Source organism: Mastomys coucha, unplaced genomic scaffold (assembly GCF_008632895.1).
Source record: "Mastomys coucha isolate ucsf_1 unplaced genomic scaffold, UCSF_Mcou_1 pScaffold21, whole genome shotgun sequence".
NCBI lineage: Eukaryota > Metazoa > Chordata > Mammalia > Rodentia > Muridae > Mastomys > Mastomys coucha.
The window spans coordinates 167,077,623-167,098,599 of NW_022196904.1; the positions used below are offsets into that span (position 1 = coordinate 167,077,623).

The 20,977-nt window shown below is 42.6% G+C and overlaps 1 protein-coding gene across 2 annotated transcripts in view; it reads left to right on the top strand.

The window, feature by feature from the left end:
* Positions 1-15,663, top strand: part of Rpp30 (ribonuclease P/MRP subunit p30) — a 24,900-nt gene extending 9,237 nt beyond the window's left edge. The window contains exons 6-11 of one of the 2 annotated variants that reach the window (XM_031390156.1): positions 5,609-5,698; positions 11,340-11,456; positions 11,984-12,013; positions 12,397-12,434; positions 12,941-13,029; positions 15,227-15,663. In XM_031390156.1, coding sequence (XP_031246016.1) covers positions 5,609-5,698; positions 11,340-11,456; positions 11,984-12,013; positions 12,397-12,434; positions 12,941-13,029; positions 15,227-15,336 — 474 coding nt within the window. In that variant the 3' untranslated portion in view covers positions 15,337-15,663. The remainder of the gene's footprint in view (positions 1-5,608; positions 5,699-11,339; positions 11,457-11,983; positions 12,014-12,396; positions 12,435-12,940; positions 13,030-15,226) is intronic. The other variant, XM_031390158.1, reaches the window with a different exon arrangement.
* Positions 15,664-20,977: the final 5,314 nt, after the last annotated feature.

Sequence of the window (20,977 nt, forward strand, 5' to 3'; positions counted from 1 at the left end):
TTATGTCTTTCTTAAAGTCCTGTATCATTACCATGAGAAGTGATTTTAGATCTGAATCTTGCTTTTCCAGTGTAATGGTGTGTCCAGGACTTGCTACAGTTAGAGAATTGGATTCTGATGATGCCAAGTGACCTTGGTTTGTGTTGTTTATTTTCTTACGCTTGCCCCCTGCCATCTGGTTATCTCTAGTGCTACCTGCCCTTGCTGAATCTGACTGAAACCTGTCCTTCCTGTGATCCTGGTTGTGTCAGAACTCCTCAGAGTCAAGCTGTCTCTGTGATCCTGTGATCCTGGGCTTGTTAGAGCACCTGGGAGTGGGGCTTCCTCTGGGTGTTGTGGGACTGGCTGCGGAGCTTGTGCACAAGGTCTGCTCAGGACACCAGCCCAGAGAGACCGGTTGAAATACTTTTTAAAGGAATATGTTTTACTGACAGAAATGAGGTATAATTACTTTTAGATGGAGTTATGAATGTTTCCCTTACTTAGGCTTAAAGAGTTCTATCTGCCAAAACAATATTGCAATATTAATCTTACATTTTTTAATCTTACATCCGTTTTTTAACTGCAGTATTTTCTTTGTTGTTGTTTATTTTTAAGATTGTAGTTTAATTATGTTCTCCCTTCATTTTCTTCCTTTAAACCATCCCATGTACTACTCCTCGCTCCATTTCCAATCCATAACCATTTATTCATTAATTTTTATTGCATACATATATGTCTCTACGTATAACTTGTTGAGTCCATATAATGTTACTTTGTATGTTTTTGGGCTGACCTTTCTTGTTTAATTTGTTTGTTTATTTAACACTCCACATTTTATTCCCCCCACCCCATCCACCCTCCGACTGTTCCATATCCCATGCCTCCTCCCCTGCCCCTGTCTCCATGTGGATGTCCCCACCCACCACACCACCTGACCTCTAAACTCCCTGAGGCCTCCAGTCTCTTGAGGGTTAGGTGTGTCATCTCTGAATGAACACAGACCATGACGTCCTCTACTGTATGTGTATTGGGGCCTCATATCAGCTGGTGTATGCTGTCTATTTGGTGGTCCAGTGTTTGAGAGATCTCGGGGGTTCCAGGTTAATTGAGACTGCTGGTCCTCCTACAGGGTCACCCTTCTTCTCAGCCTCTTTCAGCCTTCCCTAATTCAGCAACAGGGGTCAGCTGCTTCTGTCCATTGGTTGGGTGCAAATATCTGCATCTGACTCTTTCAGCTACTTGTTGGGTCTTTCAGAGGGCAGTCATGATAGGTCCATATTGTGAGCGCTCCATAGCCTCAATAATAGTGTCAGGCCTTGGTCCTCCCCTTGAGCTGGATCCCACTTTGGGCCTGTTGCTGGACCTTCTCCTCCTCAGGCTCCTCTCCATTTCCATCCCTGTGATTCCTTCAGACAGGAGAGACAGGAAATTATAGGTCAGACATGTGACTGTGGGATGGCAACCCCATCCTTCACTTGATGCCCTGTCTTCCTGCTGGAGGTGAGCTCTATAAGTTCCCTCTCCCTACTGTTAGGCATTTCACCTAAGGTTCCTCCCTTTGAGTCCTGAGAGTCTCTCACCTCCCAGGTCTCTGGTACATTCTGATGGTTGTCCCCAGCCTCCCATCTCCTAAGGTTGCCTGTTTCTGTTCTTTCTGCTGGCCCTCAATGCTTCACAGTTCTTTTCCTTCACCCAATACCAGATCAGGTTCCCCTCTCCCCCTCCACTACCTCCCCCACCGCCCGGGTCCACTTTCCCTCCCAGGTCCCTATCTTCCTCCCAACTTGTGATTGCTTTCTTCTCCCTCCCAAGTGGGACTAAGGCGTCCTCACTTGGGCCCTTCAGCTTGTTGACCTTTTTGAGTTCTTGGGTATTCTGTACTTTTTTTTTTTCTTTCTTTCTTTTTTTTGGCTAACATCCACTTAGTAGTGAGTATATACCATGTACTCACTTTTGGGTCTGAGTTACCTCACTCAGGATGATGTTTTCTGGTTCCATCCACTTGCCTACAAAACTCAGGACATTCTCATTCTTAATAGCTGAGTAGTATTCCATTGTGTAAATGAACCACATTTTCTGTACCCATTCTTCTGTCGTGGGACATCTAAGTTGTTTCCAGCTTCTGGCTATCACAAATAGAGCCACTATTTAAGCAAAATTTTAAAACTGTGGGCACAACTTTCTTCCCTGAGTTTATCCAGTAGAGGGAGCCATTGACTAAGGAGACTGAAACAGTGTCTTGGTGCTCAGCCTCAGCTGCTAATTGTGCTAACCAAGGGAAACCCCCGCAGAACCATAGCTTACCTAAGATGCTTGTGCATACACAAACCACACCACCCTGCTTTTGGTGGCTTCTTTTCTGAAATGCAAGATTATATTGATTCTCCAGTATTTGTGGTAGATTAAGGAATCATCAAAGACTCCTGTGGACCGGGTGTGGTGGCCTTTACTACCGGAACTCCGTTACCAGCATTTCAGAGGCAGAAGCAGGTGGATCTCTGTATTTGAGGCCAGTTTATTTAAGCAGTGAGTTCTAAGACAACCACCACCCCTGGAGAGAAAGCAGCTTTAAAAAGTTCTGGTCTTGTCTTGCTCCTGCAGTCTTTCAGACTTTGCAGGACCACATTGAAAGATGTCTTCTCGAATCTTCCAACGTCGCGTCCTCAGGCACAGTCTGAGTCTTTCAGCTTCAGATTTCTCTGGGTTACAGATTATTCGCTCTAAACTACAGGGCGAATCACTGGAAGTATAGCATCGCCAGCTCCATTTGTTACAGTTTTTAGGTGAATTCTTTGCACAGATGCATTTGAGAGGTACTGTTTATGGGCATCTCTGCCTTGGCAAGCCTGACTTCTCCTTGTATGGAATGATAAATGCTGACACCAGTGAAGGACACCCAGGGTAAAGAGTGGCAGCCCTACCCTCCTGAGCCCTGTGTGCCACAGCAGCAAAATATGCATATGCTTGGATAGTTTCACAGTGACAAACTTTTCTTAAACCATCATAGATGTCTCTGTTCCTCTCCCAAAAAAGGTGAAAAATGGCTAAGTAAATTCATATACAATCTACCCATTTCCTGAAAACTGAGCTACTTAGCTCCAAAACTATTTTAGACATAAGTCAATCATTTTAATGATTTGGGGAATATTAGATTAAGCTTCCCCAGTACTAAGAAAATGGGCGTGTGCCCCTACATCGTTCTTTGAATGAAGCAGTTGGGACATTTGGATTGATGGAAAGTTAAATCACCAAATAATTCACTCTGAGCCATTTTAAATTCAGGAGGTCAGAGGGGCCAAGTGAGACAGTCCTCTGTGGCTGAAAGTTCTTCCCCATGGATGAGGAAGACACAAGCCTTACTAGGGAGTCATTGAACAGGCTTATTAAAAATAACTGCCTTTTCATTACAACTAATTAGGTTTGTGAGAGTAACTTCAAACAGCACGGAGAGTATGTGTATAAAAAAATGTACCTTCGCTGAGCAGTGGTGGCGCACGCCTTTAATCCCAGCACTTGGGAGGCAGAGGCAGAGGCAGGCGGATTTCTGAGTTCGAGGCCAGCCTGGTCTACAGAGTGAGTTCCAGGACAGCCAGGGCTACACCGAGAAACCCTGTCTCAAAAAACTGGGAAAAAAAAAAAAAAAATACCTTCCCAAGGAAAACTTCTCCAGAGGCAGCCAACACTGTCTTTGTCGTGCATCTCCTCAGAACTACCTCCCCCCACCCGCACAGCTCCCTGCTCTGAGCACTCCAGAGGCAACTACTGCAAGGATTCTTTTGTGTTTCTTCAGAAATATTTACCTACTTCTTGTCCCCTGTCTCCCTCTGCCCTTCCTGTCACCATGCTTTTTGTATCTTTCAGTATGTGAGTTCTGTATTTACAAATGTGCCTCATCCTTTAAAACAGTGGCATGTTCTGCTCTTGAAGAGACCAAGGGCGTCATAATTTACTTAAGTGAAATGGAAAGGTTTTTTATTCTGTCCTCTCTTTTGTGATTGGTCTAGTAATGACCATTCTTGATCTATTGTCCCTAGCCTGTGTGGAATTTATAGCTATAGAATATAATCCTAGATTCTCTATAAAATATGTGCTCAGTGGTAGAACACTTGGCATTCTCAAGACCAGGCGTTCTCAATCCTCAGCAGTATCAATGATGTAAAATGGTGGCGGCTCTCATCAGAGAGCTCCTCACTGTGTTACAAAGATGAGCAGATGCTGGACTCAGCTTTGTGGAGCAGTTGAGATGGGCAGCTTCTTTAAGAGCCAAGGGTTTCTGTCAGAACATAGTTTCTCAGGCTTACCGTGGAACTATGTCTGTACTGTCACCACTAAGCCATGGGGCTGGGGCAAGAGTGATTGAAGCTTGACATTCTGAGGAAAATGAGTGAGGTGTGACTTCTGTCACTGCTGAAAAACTGTGCCCATCTTACCAGTATTACCAATACCTTTTCCCCACCCTACCCCACTCCCGGGTTCCTTGCACCCTTTCACCTATTCATACTGCAGACATTGACTTAGCAGGCATGCAGCTGCACTCTTGGTTTGTTTGTTTCTCTTATGTATATATAAGTATCCTCCTGCATGTGTGCATGTACATCATATCTTTGCCTAATGCTCACAGAGGCTAGAAGAAGGTGTTGGATTCCTTGAAACTGGAATTATGGATCATTATTTGCCATCATTGGATTCTGGGAATGGAACCCAGGTCCTCTGAAAAAGCAACAAATAAACGTTCTTAACTGTCCAGTCATCTCTTCCGCCCCAGTAGGAATATTTTCAACATGGTACAGAACAGCCAATTCTTCTTACCTCTATAAACCTGATCCTAACTCACCAACTCATTCACGTGTAAAGCAGTGGCTGGATGACTGTCGTCAAGGCCGCTCCTGACTTGCAGTGTCTTCTCACTTGCATTCTATAAGCTTTCAATAGCTTTGCTTTCCTCCCTGAGTATTTTGTTTATCTTAGCTGCTGTATTTGTCTCATTTATTTCTTATGTTGTTTATACAAGTACTTTCAAAACTCTTAGAGGTGAGTGTGGAGAATGGCTGAACAAACAATGATAAAATGCACTGCCATTTGATTTCTCTCAGCTCTGCTTGACCTCTTTGTTAAACTGTTCTGTGAGTACATGAAGAAAAGGCCATCAGCCATGCCGGGCTGTTTCTTAGCCACAGAATAGTCTGGTTGGATCTACAAGCCTGGATAATTCCTGGCAGAAAGGTGCTCAGGAAAATGGCTTGTGGAAAAATGCACTATGCATGCATTCCTCCTGGCCTTCCAGTTCCTCGGATTTCAGAACAGTTACCTTCTGCTCTCTGGAATGATTCAAAGTACTATTCTATATTCTAGATACTGATCCTAACTAACCAACTCATTCATATATAAAAACTTTGAGTGAGAGGGACTTCAGGCCCTGACTTTTGGGAATTAAGCCATCCAAGCCACAACTGAGAGAATAGTAAACAGCTGGCTTTGTAATAGGCTCATTGCCATTCAACACAGAGCTGTCATGGCATCTGCAGAGGAGGCCATGCTATTTATGTCTCTGTGTACTGGGTATGACCATGTCTCTCATTCCAGTAAGTGCCAATTTTCTGTTAATCTATTTTTTTCTTCTTGGCAGGTTGCTTGTACACATTTAGATGTGGATTTAGTCTGTATAACTGTAACAGAGAAATTACCATTTTACTTCAAAAGACCCCCTATTAATGTGGTAAGTGTTGCTCTTTGTGTTCTGAATTTGGATCTGTAGAAACTTGTATCTGCACTTAGAAAAGAGACAGAAGAAACCTATGTTCTTAGGGAACCAGAACCTGGATAATTGGTAATTGGAGCAGTTTTAGAAAAGTGAATTTTGGCTTTCTAAGGTGACCAAAAGAAGAAAAAAGCAAGCTCAAAATGGAAAGTATGTAAGGTGGGAGCTACAGGGTGGCTCATAGATAAAGTGCTTTCTGTGCAAGCATAAGATCTTTAGTTCAAATCTCAGCACCCACATTAACACCAGGCAGCATGGCAAACTGCTTTTAATCTGACTAACTAGAGTAACTGAGTTAGGCAGCTCTGGGGTCAGGTGTGAGGCCCACCCCAGTAGATAATGTAAAGAGCAACTGAGGAAGACACCTCTGGCCCCCATACATGCCATGCATACACAAGTGCACATATGAGAGCACACAACACACACACAAGAAAGGAAATCATCTGAGCTGAGTATGTTGGCACTCCAAGCTACTCAAGAGGCACTTGAGCCAGAAGTTCCAGACCAGCAGCAGCACACTTAGACCTCGTCCCAAAAAAACAAGAAAGAAGTCAGTTAACTATTGTGATATGTTTTGAAAAGCTTAGGAACTAAAATTTATGAAAAAATATTTCTCAACTTGATATTTAATAACAAGAAATACTTAAAACCTCAATATTGACACTAAGATGGAAGAGAAAAGGAAAAGACAGTCCTTGAGACACAAAAGGAAATGGTGTCCAGTCACCAGGGTGAGTGACAATGATGAGTGAGATTACAGTGTGCACTGAGCCATACTGGCTCCCAGAAGAACTGTTACAGTGGGGTAGCCATGTGTTCAGGGTTTTTTTTTTCTCCCTCTTGACATTTTCTCATTATACTAATCTATCATTTTCTCTTTCTCCTATACCTTCATCTTTCATCTGCCGTCTTGCCTTCTAAGCCTTACTTACACCCAGCTCCACCACTTACCCCACTGTTTCCATGGTAGAAAGATACCATTGACTCACACCAGTGACTGGTTTGGTAGTTAGGAGGTCAGTGCAGCTGGATCTATTGGCGCATTGCTGGCCAGAACCTGAAAATAGGATTTAGCATAGTGACTTCCAGAACTGTTATGTTATCAGAAACTGTTACCCCAGAAGAAAGGTTTAGCAAGTATTCCGAACCCCGTGTTGACTTATATCAGGATTCAGCTATTATTTTTAAAGTGGACAGTTGCCTTACTCTTTACCTGTTGTAGAATCGTATCTTCTTTGATCTTTGTCCCCCTTTTCTCCTGTGGAATTTCTGCTTGATCCTGAGGATTAGGGACAATAATGAGGGGAGTGAATGGTGTGGAAATGTAAGACGACTTATGTTCTAACTCTTAAGTGTATACTGCTAAGATGGTTTTTGAAAAGTGCCAGCACTGTATAGAGAAAACCATCTAACAGCTCCTCTGAGCCTGCTGCTGAACCTGAACCCAACCAGGTCGGTGTGACACTTCTAAATAACCCCGTCACCACACCTCAGAGTTGAGTCGATGGTATGCAACAGTTCACTTTTCAAATAAAGGCTGCCGAGCCATCCAGCTTCACTCACAGGCCTCAGGTGCGCTTGCTGCCTGTCAGGTAAGACATTCGTGGTGCAGACATGGGAGCAGCTCCCAAGCACTTGGTACTTAACTACCATTAGGTTCAAAGGACCCAAGTCTATGATCATCTTGTTGGCCTCGTATATTTATTTTTCCTGTCTTCAAAAAGCAATCTCTGTCTTAAAAGTTTGGCTCTACTTTCTATCAGCCTCAGACTGCCAATGCTTTCCACAAAACAACATTCCTAGAATTAAATAGTGCAGCCCACTGTCCATATTTTTGGTTATATTTAACAATATTTTCACATAACTAGGAAGCCTATTTTCTAGACAGTTTGCCTGAATGAGCTTATACATAGTTTTGTGTCCTTGACTGAGAAGAAACAGTGGCATGTAGTAGTCAAAGTGTGGAAAGGAGTGGTGCACAACATGGAATTCCCTGTGGCCAAGCTGCTTGTTGGTAGGCATTAGGTAGTTATTAGTGTTGGGCAGGCACAAGTGCACCACCCACCAGTTCTCCTTTGAAGAAAAGTTGCTGTTTAGTGCTTAATATTCTTGGCATTCCCACCTACATCTTCTGTTTAAGAATTCTGAAAATTTTTAAAATTTGACAGGAAAGATATACAATATTTAATGGTATCTATCTTTTAAAAAATTCTGGTATGAACATTTTACATATGTTGTTTAATAAAAGCTAGATGAGGTATAGACAGGAAGGCTGCACAAGACTCCATTCAGTCTTCATCTGGCATAGAAGCCTCAGCGTGAGCAGGCCTGGAAGCAGAAAAGCCCTATTCATTTATTCACTTACTTTCATTAGAGAGAGAAGACTAGAAACAGGTGACTATATTTTCATTTGGGGCAAATTGTATGACATAGGTATTATATATATTCTATAGGTATACCAAGACAGTAAGTACACCATGGTAAAACTTGTGTGGTTCTTGCACACCATACACATTTAAATTTTAGTAAAACAACAGTTGTCACTTCGTAATGGCAGAAAATTGAGAGAAATAAAGGATAAAGCCAGAGTCCTGACATTCTCTTCAGTAGCATGGGCCAAAAGACATTCCTTCCCTCCTTGCAGTTTGTATCAGTTATTTTCTTTGCTGGAATGGAACAGAAGCGATGTAATAGAAGAAGGATCTGTGTTGGTTTAGATTGTGGGGACACAGCCCATCATGGTTGGGAAGGTGAGGCAGCAGGCAGCTACTTGATGATGACAGCAAGGCAGCCGGGACATAGAGATACGGGACAGGAGGCAGGGTGACCCAAAGCCTCAGCAGCACCTTCCTCTAGATAAGCTCTACAGAGCCACCAACACATGCCCTTAGGGGAGACTTTACCCATTCCGAGTATGCCATGGCTGAAATCAAGATGTGAGCAGGCTGTGCTTTCAGAATCTACAAGGAGCCTTTCTTTGAGTCATCCTGGTGGGTGGTGATTTGTTGACCACAGTAATGCCATTCTCTATCTTTGTTGTAAACTTGTTTTCCCTATGTCTCTGACTATCATATAAGAACCCAGTCACCTCATTTGATCACACCTGCACTGACCCTATCTCCAGTGAATGTTACAGTCTTGAGATACTGCAGGTTAGCAATGGAACATATCTCTTATGGATGGAGACACAATTCAGCTCACAGTACCCAGCTGTCCCACTCTAGTGTTTTTCCTGCTGATAATTTGAAACAGCCCACATCTTTTAGTAAAGGCTTTCTAAATACTGTGCCTGTTGCACCTCTGTAATAAGTACAAGGCAGCTGTAAAAGAAAATGGAACTTACAAGCTGACATGGAAAAGCTTTCAAATCAGGCAAGATAAGACTATAGCAAGCCACATTTTAGGTAAGAGAAAAGAAAACATGACACAATGTTCACAATTGTTTATGTGATGAAACTGGAAGAACATGGAAGAAAAAAATGAAAGTGATTATAGCAGTGGGGGCAGGGCAATGTGAGCAGACACAAAGGGGACTCACTGTTTCCTTATGTGGCTTTGATCAGTGAGTTGGGAGGTGATGAAACCTGAATAAATGATATACTGGAAAGTTGTCTATCCGAAGTTCAGCAGAGGCACTGGTTCTTAGGGCAAGCTATCAGCATGCTGCCCTGAAGTAACCTATTGGTTTCCATTCTTCTTTCTCCAAAGCTTAGCTTAAGTTTTTTAATACATGGAATTTTATTACAAGTATCTCCTGATCCAAGTGTCACATGCTGCCCTTGGTGACATCATTGTGACTGTTATTTCTTAGAAGAAGGAAAAAACAACCTCATCATCTGCCTATTCCGGCACTTCTGTTCAGACATGAGAACAAAAGCCAATCAGGCAGGCTCTATCATTCTCTGTGAAGACATTATTATGAACAATCACACGATGAGCTTACAGCAATTTACATAAAAATGCTCTCAGGAGCAGAAGACCAGGTAATGACTGTATTTTATTCATCTAAAATGGTAAAGTTTTATGAAAGAAATACTCACAGCCTTCAATAACACATTATCTTTAATTTCTTTCTCAAGAGTTTTCTTAGCAGTTTTAAAGTGAACCTGATTAATGTACCAAGACCAGAATCATGTGAGAGAAAATAAGCCGGCATTTCTACCCTATTTTCCCCATTCCTCTCTCAAAGGGAGTTTTTATTTTGCTGTAATTCCCATATAAGTTCAAAAGTTTAAATTCACTCAACTAGAAGCACTTAAGGATCTGTTCATCCAGCACCATATTGTTCACATCCTTTATTCCCGCCATCTTCCTACTGCCCAATGGTTTACATTTGCAGCTGGAAGGGTAGGGAAATATGAGTCGAGCTCCTGTGTCTAATTAATTTTGGCAAAAGAAATAACTAGAAATGACCAAAGCGATGTTTTTCTTTACCTGTGGATTTCCTTCACCAAGTTCATCCCAGTTCCTAGATATTCCACAGTGAACGGTATCACTCGTGGCCTCGCATTACAAGGAGGAACTGTCGCATCGGCTGTGAGGAGATAAAAGCTGGGCTAGGAAGTGAGGTGCATGTGTAATTGCAGTGCCAGCATTGCTGCAGCAGATGCCCTTCCTAGAAGGAATACACAACCAGAGGCTTCAAAGTGGGAAAAAGATGTAGGAAAATCTACAAGCTACTGGCCTTAAGACCAGAGGACGAAATGAAAGAAAGGTGGGGGTGGAGCGTGGAAAAAGAAACTTCAAGGAAGGAAAACAGAAGGAGCCTTCGTTGTATACCTCTAGGTGACTTGAGGTATGTGAGATCAGTCCCTCCACTCCTGGGCACTGAGCAGTGAGATGCATAGAAGCTCGCCGGCAGAGACCGACACTGTCCTGCCTGGACGGGGCCAGCTGTCCTTACTGTACTTGTTCACTGAACCACTATAACCCACATGACTTTAGAAGTTCCTGTCTGATTCTTGACTCCATCCTAAAACCCCCTCATGTTTCCTCTTGCTTTCAGTGAACCTTAAACAGTGTTAAACTATGTGGGGTGGGGATGTATCTGAGTCCCAGCCACAGTGCCTTTCTAAGTAGCACCGTAGTTCACACTTAGCATTCTGTTAGCCGTGACTGTCATTGTTCAGTTATTCAACTATGTGTAGTAAATTACATAGCTGTGAGGTTCCCTGCTCTCGTTCCTCACGCCCTTCAGGTCTTCACCTCCTTTTCCTTCATTCCTGGGTCAAGTTGCTTGGCTCTCTGTTTGGCTCAGTTTCCCTGCATATGGGAAGCACATCCTTTTCTTTGGATTGGTTGAGTAGTAGCCCTGTGCACCTCCACACTGCACAGGCTTTGCTGTCTTCGCCTCTGCAGTTCTTGTTTAGGTACCTTCCCACACTGACATAAGCTCTGTCATAAAGTAGAGCCTCATGTCTGTTTTCTCACTTTGGATAGGGGTGCAGAGCTGTGGGTCTGCCTTTGTTTAAGCCAGTCCCTTGCCATTTGGAGATATGCATCGAGGGGGAGAAGGGAGGTGGAGAGAGACTTCAGAGGGAAATAAGTAATGTACTTGTCTTTGACAGTTTACACTTTGTCTTCTTTATTTCTGGTAAAGGCAATTGAGCGAGGCCTGGGCTTTGAACTTGTCTATGGTCCGGCTATCAGGGACGCAACGATGAGAAGGTACACAATCTCCAATGCCCTCAATTTGATGCAGATCTGCAAAGGAAAGGTATATAGTTCCAGCACCGAGGATGCTTTCTGCCTCTGGCCATTCAGTAGTGTGTCCCTCCTGTCAAATGATTCCTTGCCTTAAGCAGAAAATTCTCAAGACAATGAATTCTTCAATTTCAATGAGCTTTACAAGATTTTGTAAAAACTCCCGGGGGGGGAGGTAAGATATGAAGGAAAGATATGCTGAGAGCCCCTGGTTTTGATAAGGGATTGGTGGTTTGCCACAATGAAAAAATCCTGTTGCTAATAGTTGACTATCTCTGAGTGAATTAAAGCTACAGCTTTTAATTCATCCTCACTAAGGTTTATTTACAAAGTTTAACCTGCTTTTTAATTGGCTGCCTTGAGTGTAGCATGAGAACTTTCCATGCTTTCTCATTCATTATTTACATTATCTTTCAAAAATAAAACTTGGTATTTCAGCCTTAAATGTTAAAACAGGGTTGCTGGTCATTTGTTCTGTACAGTTCTTCACTTGTGTTGTTAATTTTCTAAGATTACTATTGCTCACTTTCTGTTTTATAGAATGTAATTCTGTCCAGTGCTGCAGAAAGGGTAAGCATAGCATGGAATACTTTGTCCCTGGAGTTATAAAACTTCACTACGATTTTAGAACAACCGACAGACAGTGACAAACTGCCCGTTGTGTTTTTAACTGATTTGCCCATGGTAGTTGCTAATGTATCCCATTCATTTGGCCTTCAGGTTTTGCCTATGTATGTTTACATTTGTGAGTTAACTAGAATAAAGTGATTTTATTTTTCCCTTTATCTTGTAAACAACCCTTTATTATATTTTTTTTAGAAATTTACCACAATTGTAGGAATCTTAATTCATGAAATTGACTTTATCTTTGGATACTTAGTTGTACCTTATTTATTGTAAATAATTAAAATGTTAATAACATCTCATTTTATTTTCCATTTTTCTTATTTTAGCCTTTGGAAATAAGAGGACCATATGATGTGGCAAACTTGTATCCTCTCAGTATTCTGTTTAAAACCTGTGTTCCTATTGGGTGATCAGAAGACAGCTTCAGGAAGCAGTTCTCTCCTTCCATCTGTGGGTCTTGGCATCCATCCTAGGCCACAGGGTTGCCAACAGGTGCCCTTTCCTTCGGAGCCTTCACGTTGAACTAGCATTTTCCCTTAGAAAATGTAATCAAAAGTGCTATTCGAATTTAGCCTGCTGTTTTCTTACTTGTAGTTTTAAGTTTACTGATCAGCAGCCTCAGAAGCCAGTCATAACCAGTTGTAGCTGTCTTCTTTTCCTGGTTTTTGGATTAAGCAGCAGAAAAGAGAGACAAGGGACTGCACAGGATAAAACAGAGTTAAATGAGACTTCTCAGGTGCAGGCCTCAGTCGGGCTAAGAACTGCTGTAGAGTTTGTCTGCTGCTGTGAGCTGGTGAGCTGCCCTTCGTTTGTGTTTGTGTTTGTGTTGTCTCATATCCTTGGCTGACTCTGGGTTGAAGTCTTTAATGGACCTATCAGAGGGCTGCTGTTTGGGCTGTCTGAAAATGAAGGCAAGGCTGCTGTGTCCACAAATTGCCGAGCTGTATTTCTTCATGGAGGTGAGCATGTTCCTATTTATGGTAAACTCTGAGTGGTCTTGTTAGAGGCAGGTTATCATCAAATAGTTGGCACGTATGTGCTTTTCTATCCTCCCTGCATGGCTCCTCTAAGGGCCTCTTCTCAACCAGTTCTAACCATACACTGTTCCTTATCCTCATTTCAGGCCTTACGTTCAGGAGTGTTTGCATTGCATGTAGTTTGCATTACAGAATGATTATTGAATGTGTTCTTTAGATTACACACTGTTCCTTGCCCATATTTTCTGAGGTTTTTGACAGCCTCCTGCTTCTCTCTGGATGGTCTTTCTCCCTGCTAAAACAAAAAAATAAGCTTCAGGTACAGAAGTGGGAACAGTAGTGTCACTTGACAGGATGTAGAACCATCTCGTTCCAGAATCACCTCTGAGGGGTTATCTAGATTACAGTGAGCCCCTGAGAATGTGAGGTTTGGTTAGTGGATGTGAGAAGACCCTACTCCCTGGAAGGGATCTTGGATTGCATAAAATAGAGAAAGCAAGCTAAGCACCGGCACTCAAACGTGTGCTCCTTAGTTGGGAATGTGATGGGCCAGCTGCTTCAGGCTCCTGTGTCCCTGAGCTCCCTACCGTGATGGACTCACGCTGTGAGTCCCTTGCGCTGTGGACTGAAATAAACCGATTACTCTATGAGTTGCTCTTATCAGAGTATTTTATAACAATAGAAAAGAAACAGAAACATCAAACCATTAAGTAGAAAAACAAACATCCAGCTATCTAAGCTCAATCTATAACTTTTGTTTTTATTATAACTCAGAATGTTTCTTGTTTTGATTTACATGATCATGTATCTACTTTTATGTATTTTGGGTAAGTTTTTCCCAAGGGGTTGGGGGGCAGTCATTGGTTATGTAAATATATTATACTAAGTAACATTTCTTGCAACTCTAATTAAATGTGCTTTGAGCATATACCCCTCTATACCCCTTCCTCCTCCCTTTTCACCCCATTAGTCTCTTGGGCATATTCCCTGCCACTCAACACCCCTCATGGGTATTAGTCCCCCTCACGCATATTAATTATACTCCCCACACCCCCATTAGTCCCCTTTGTGCAGATTCCCTTCCTAACCCCAGACCGCTCCTTCTGGGCATACCCTCTCATACCACCTCCCATTAGTCCCCTTGTTCCTGAGACAGTTCCTCTTACTCCTGAGCTTCTTCCATGGTCTTGGGGTTTGTGTGCTGGAGTGAAATGTGAGGCTGACGGTGAGGCAGAGCCCACACCTCCCTCAGCTCTGCTCTTCCTCCTTCCTCCTCGCTGTGCCCTCCCTCTGAGCGTCACTTTTCAGTGTGCTCTGTAGTTCATCAGGCAGGTGATTGTCCTGTGTGCCTTCATTCTAGTATGTCTGTTTGAAGTAGACTTACCCAGCATTTTGAACATTTAAAAACCACTGCTAAGGACCTTACATACTGTGACAGTGCCTGGCCTGTTAACATCTGCTTAAGACACGCTGTCAAAATTTAAGTTTAACTCTGCTGCCAAATTGACTGGAGCATACAGAACAATCCCTCTTTTTCCCTTCATTATTAGCATGCATAAAGGATTGACAAATATGAGCTTGATGCTCTGTGTTCTGTCAGCAAGCATGACAATGGCTGCTGTACACCAGGCCATTGGTGGTCAGTACAGAAGTACATTGGTAACCTAGTTAGTGAGAGTGATAGCATGTGCTGTAGAGTGAGCTCAGCACAGCCTCTGCTGTGGGAGCAGTGCAAGTGACTCCTGCACCCGTGCTTAGCATTCCTCCATCTTTTTACCATGCAGAAAGCAGTTGCTAGGCCAGTGCTTATGGCTGGTTCTGACTATATCAGATGGCATGGAGAGAGCAATGGAAAATCCCTGCTCTGCAGCTCATCTAAGAGAAAATCCTTAGGAATGAACTAGATGGTAAAAATACTGATCATAAATGGCATAAGCACCTGTGAGAGCTCTCTGTGGTTTTCTTATTTACCAGGCTATAGGCCAAAGAAAATGGGGTAATGCTGGCTAAATCAGCACCTGTATCTCGGCTCTTAGGAGACTAGGGCAGAAGGATCAGAGTTGGCTGGACTGTGTAAGGAGTTCAGGGCCAGCCTGGGCTACATAGTGGGATCCTGTCTCAAAAAACAGAAATAAGTAAAACTGTTTTATCTTTATTCAGTGTGATTTCTATTTTACAGAAACTAGAAAAACTGCTTTTGGAATTATTTCTACAGTGAAGAAACCCCGGTCATCAGAAGCGGATGATGAATCTCTTCCAGCATGCAAGAAAGCTAAATGTGAGGGCTGAAACGGATCCTGAGTCTCCATCGCACTGCCCCTCCTCTTCATAGCTCGGCAGTCACTGCAAAAAGAAAACTCTGCTGAGTTGATATTTTCATTAAACTAGAAACCAACAGTCTATAAAAACAGCTTTATATTCAGACCGTTAAAACAGCAAATAAAACCCAGCGGAGCATTTTTTAAAGACTAGCAGTTTAATTAATTTAGATATACTTTAAGAGAAAAACTATTTTATCCTTCATGTGAGTAATGAATAACAGTAGGTACACTGAAATGAGATGTCTCAGTATTGTAAGACATTGAAACTAATAAATTAATGTTTTTCTACTTGGTACTTACGGACTTTTAAATTTTAGTATCCAAAAAAGTAGTCATTTTGAAGACTTAAGCCCTGTTATGGGGGTGACTTTAGCCAACTGATTATTTTTTAAGCTCTTCTTTTATGTACTGCTTGAACTGAAGCCTTCCTAACGGGCTCCTCAACTTGTAAAGCAAAAGGATGCTCATAAAAGTTACTTGTCCCCTTGATTCTCTCCCTCCTGCGTTCAAGTTGTCCTTAAGATATATTCTCCCCTTTTTTTTGGTTTTTGGTTTTTGGTTTTTGGTTTTTCTGAGACAGGGTTTCTCTTTGTAGCCCTGGCTGTCCTGGAACTCACTCTGTAGACCAGGCTGGCCTCGAACTCAGAAATACGCCTGTCTCTGCCTCCCAAGTGCTGGGATTAAAGGCATGTGCCACTACCGCCCAGCATATATTCTTCCCTTTAATTAGAAATCACTCAATAGCTAATAGTGGTTTTCCTAGTTGCTATAAGGTTTAAAGCATTAGGTTCAAAAAGAAAAAAAAAATCCTTTGGAAATAATTTTCAATAACAAGCTCATTAGACTGAGTAGATAGCCATTTCTGTAACTATCTGCATTTATGCCATACTGATGTAAGGACCCCGAGGATGTGGAATTAACTGAAGGAAAAAAGATGGACAGTGTTCTAAAGATGGGAAAAGTAGGTGTTTAAAAGAGTGCTTGTGCTAGTTTCAAAGGCATAGGTGCTGAGATCAAATACCAACAAGTAAGCACATTGTTAGGTCAGCAAAGCTTTAGTCCAGGATTGTAAGGCTGTCTCAATTCTTTTTAATGCTTTCCTCCCCCCATAGTAGTAGAAATAAGAGAAATTAATATTCAAATAGATGGCAAAAATGATGTGATAGAAACCAGTATCTACTCTTAATTTTATACATAGCAGTGAAAATCCTTGACAAGTATTATGTATGCTGGTTCCCAATTATGGCTGAAGCAGAAAGATCACAAGTTTGAGGCCAACTACAATGAAAGAGGCAAGAATAGTGGGAGAATATTATATAGGTACATCTGTGGGATTTGTGCACACACATGTAAAGCATAATGATGACTGTAAAATCAAGCATCAGTGACTGTTCACTGAATACTATTCACAGGAAACCAGCCTAGACATCAATAGATGAATGGATAAAGAAAACATGCGTACTTTGTGATCATGAACATCAGTGGTCAGCTTGACAGGATCTAGTATCGCTGGGAGACAAGTTCGTGTGCTGACTGAAAGTCTGTGTGCCGACTGAGAGTAATTAGATTCGTTAATTGAGATAGGAAAACACCCTGCAGTGTGAGTGTCAGCATCCTGTGGGCTGAAGACCTAGATCTTCATAAAGAGAAAGTGAACTGAGTCCACGCAGGCATTCCCTTCTGCTTCCTAATGAGACAGATTGAGAATAGTCAGACAATGAGTAGGGGGCGCAGGATTACACCCCAGTTATATCCCAGTTTGGGATACTGGAACGTCTGGTTCTCTGGGGAAGTTAGTACAGTGTGTTACAAAGTACATAGAGCGAAGACAAACTCTAATCTCCCTCTACCTCATGTCATCTTTTTCCTTACAAATGGCATTACTGCCAACGTTAAATAATTAATATTCATAGAAGCAGGGCCTGCCATAGAAAGTATCCACTCGCTATCTGCACTTTTCCTTTTAGGAGAAGAGAAAAAAACTAAGATCACTTTTGTCACCGCCCTTGTCGCCGCCTCACCAACCAGAGGAAATAAGGAGGCGACCACGAACCCTTCTCCAAGCAGTTTATTCAGGAACCTTGTAATCTTACTTCTTACATCTTACTACTTACATCTTCTTACATCTTCTTACATCTTACTACTTACATCTTACTTCTCACATCTTACTTCCAACTTCTTACGTCTTACTTCTTACATCTTCTTACATCTTACTACTTACATTTTACTTCTATCTTCTTACATCTTACTACTTACATCTTACTTCTTACATCTTACTTCTTACATCTTACTACTTAAATTTTACTTCTATCTTCTTACATCTTACTACTTACATCTTACTTCTTACATCTTCTTACATCTTACTACTTACATCTTACTTCTTACATCTTCTTACATCTTACTACTTAAATTTTACTTCTTTCTTCTTACTTCTATCCCTCCAGCCCCCAGCCCTCGCGGGTTAAATACTTTCCCTGGTCCCAATCAGCATCGGCTACGTGGCAAAACATAATAGGCTGCGGGAAATCATGCCAGCTTGCATCACAAACTGGAGGCACTCAGCTTTTCCAACTAAGGGCTTGTTTATCACAATGCTCTCTGCTCTGGCCAGAGACCAGGTGTTCCATATATAGGGTGGCAGCTGCGGCTCCCCACAACTATTACACCAGTACATAATCACTGTAAATTCAGGTTCGAAGATTTAAATTTAAGCTGAATTTGTAAAATAGCACAGAAAAACAATAAGCCAGGAGGTGATATGAACCTGTCTCCCTACCTAGAACTTGGTGGGAACAAGAGAATCAGTGGTTCACCAACATTCGCAGATACATAAGCAAGTTTAAGGCCAGCCTGGGCTACACAAGACCCATATCTAAAACAAGTGAAAAAGATCTTAGATTGAAATAGACTCAAGTATGATCATTGAAACCAGAAAACTAAATGTCAATTGATTTCTATGAAAATATGTTAGAAGCTAGGATTGTGGCTCACTGCTGACCACAGAATCATAAGTTTAATCTCTAGCACTATGAAATTAGAATATTCTGCTGGAAACAATACAATCCAGGAAAGCCATCTTCAAGTTATCTTTGAGAAAGATTGGAATCATCATTCCTGAGTTATTTTCAAAATTAAACATCCAGCAATGGTGGGTGCTGCATGCCTGTAATCCCAGCATTCAAGAAGCTTCGGAAGACAATCATGACTTTGAGGCAAAGTTAGGGCAATACACAGAGTTCAAGACCAGTAAGGCTACATAGTCAGATCTTGTCTCAAACACAACACCATGACAAATACTGCTAGTGTCTGTCCAGATTACTCTCCCAGGGTTACACACCTCTCTTCCAGATGTTTCAGATGTTGGGTACTAAAATATCCTTCCCCCAAAGCACTATCCTACAATGCCTAGGAAATCTCACTACACTGAGGTTAGCCTGAGGCCAGAGCCTGAACATATGAAGGACTTAGTGAAGGATAGCTCTCTCCTGAAACCACATCCTTCCCTCTTTGATCCTATCCTATTTCCCCTCTGTAGAGTGTGCCCTCAGAAAAGTTAAAAAAGACTTGTATAAGATTCTCATTGCAAGAGGGACCAACTTTATGAAAAAAAAAAATAGAGCAAATAAAGATCAAAAAGCACTCAACAGACATGAAAATGCTAGACTTTACTAGTCATTGGTGATATGTTTGCTGGTTAGAAAATGGATTCCTGATCCAGGTCTGGAGGCACAGGCCTGGGGTCCAGCTATTCAGGACACCGAAGTAAGAGGGTCACAAATTCCAGGATTGTCTAAACTACAGAGTGAGTTCAAAGCCATTCAGGTCGACTTAGGGAGATCCTGCCACAAGAAAGCAACAAAAGAAAACAGAACAGGGCTTGGGAGCACTGAGGGGCGGTGGGGTGCCGTACAGCTCAGGGCATGGGAGCACTGAGGGGCGGTGGGGTGCCCTACAGCTCAGGCTTCGGCACTCGCTTGTGTCCACAAGGCTTTGAGTTTAATCCCCAGAACTGACAATAGTAAAGATATCTTAAGGAGTTTGCGTGTAATGCTGAGAGAAATCGGACACTACTGAAAGATTCGAAAGACGAGACTGGGTGGGCCTGGTTTGGATTTTAGGAAACTTCTGGCCACAACTAAAAACAGAGTAGAGGTGGAGCTGGAGAGGGTCTCAGCACTTATGAGCACTTGCTTCCTCTCCAGAGGACCTGAGTTCAGTTCCCAGCACCCACACTGGATGGCTTGAACCTTGTAACTCCAGTTCCAGGGAATCCCACACCCTCTTCTGGCCTCTGTGGGTTCCTGAACACACATGGTACACACATTCTCTCCCTCCTTCCCTACCTCTCTCTCTCCCCCTCCCTTTCTCCTTTTCTCTCTCCCCCTCCCCCTCTCCCTTCCCTGCTCTCTCTCTTTCTCTCTCATATACACACACAGGCACAGACAGACCGACAGTCTTTTTATTCAAACAGGGATGCCTAGGCTTTGCTTAGGTTGGAGGGCACAGATTACAGAGCAGACAAGAAGCATGTTTGATAAAACTTGGTCACAATCAAAAGCTCTGAGTGAAAATAAAGTCAAAAGTAACTTCCAGAATTCTCCATTGTGAGCTATGTCCTTCCGTGAGGAAAACAACACAAGATAAAAGACCATAAGCAAAAAGTTGGTTCAGGGGGAGACAGGCTTCTGAGACCTATCTGTGTGATAGAAATGGAGCTTCCCCTCAGCCATTTCTCTTTTTCCACTCACAAAGATAGAGCCATACATAGTCCAAGCCAGCCTCTATCTACCTGCTTTCATTCTACACTGTCTCCCGTGCCCTCTACTTCTTTATTAGTACAAATGTTTAAATGTGACAGTGCAAAGCTTATTTTAAGGTCTTTTCTCCATTTAGCCCCCAGCTCTTTGGGGCGAAGAGGCTCAAATAAGACACTTTGGTCAGATACTATCATATCCACATTATACCAGGCAGATATCGACATGAGCAAGAGAAATACCGTCTGTATTGGAAACATATACTGGATTCCCAGACCTTAGATGAATGGTTCTCAACCTGTGAGTCGTGGCCCCTTGGCATGGAATAACTCTTTCACAGGGGTCAGCTACACTATAGGAAGGCACATTATGATTCATAACAGCAGAATTATAGTTATGAAGTAGTGATGAAATAATTTTATGGTTGGGAATCACCACAACATGAGGAACTGTACTGAAGAATGGTGGCATTAGCAAGGGTGAGAACTGCTGACTTAGGTCTCTGTCCAGGTGGCCAAGGAGGGATGCTATGGGATGGCAGAGGAAGAGAGCTGAGAGAATGAACCTGCCATTCCGTTCTTGAAGTGAAAGGGGGACAAAAAGAAATGGGCCCAAAACATTTCTGGTCGTCTGCCCAAGCCATGTGTGTCCGTGACCGTGTGGTTGGAGAATGCCTTGGTTCCAGATCGTGCCTGTGGTGGAGGCGCCATAAAAAGAGGTTCGTGAGCACAGTCCTACGTGGTGTGAGTTTCAGAAGGTGCACAGTGCTGGAGCTTGACCTGAGTCTTCCTCAGACTGTGTGTCCCAAGTTCCAAACATTCCCCACATCCTTGAGCTTGTCCACGCTCTCCTGCT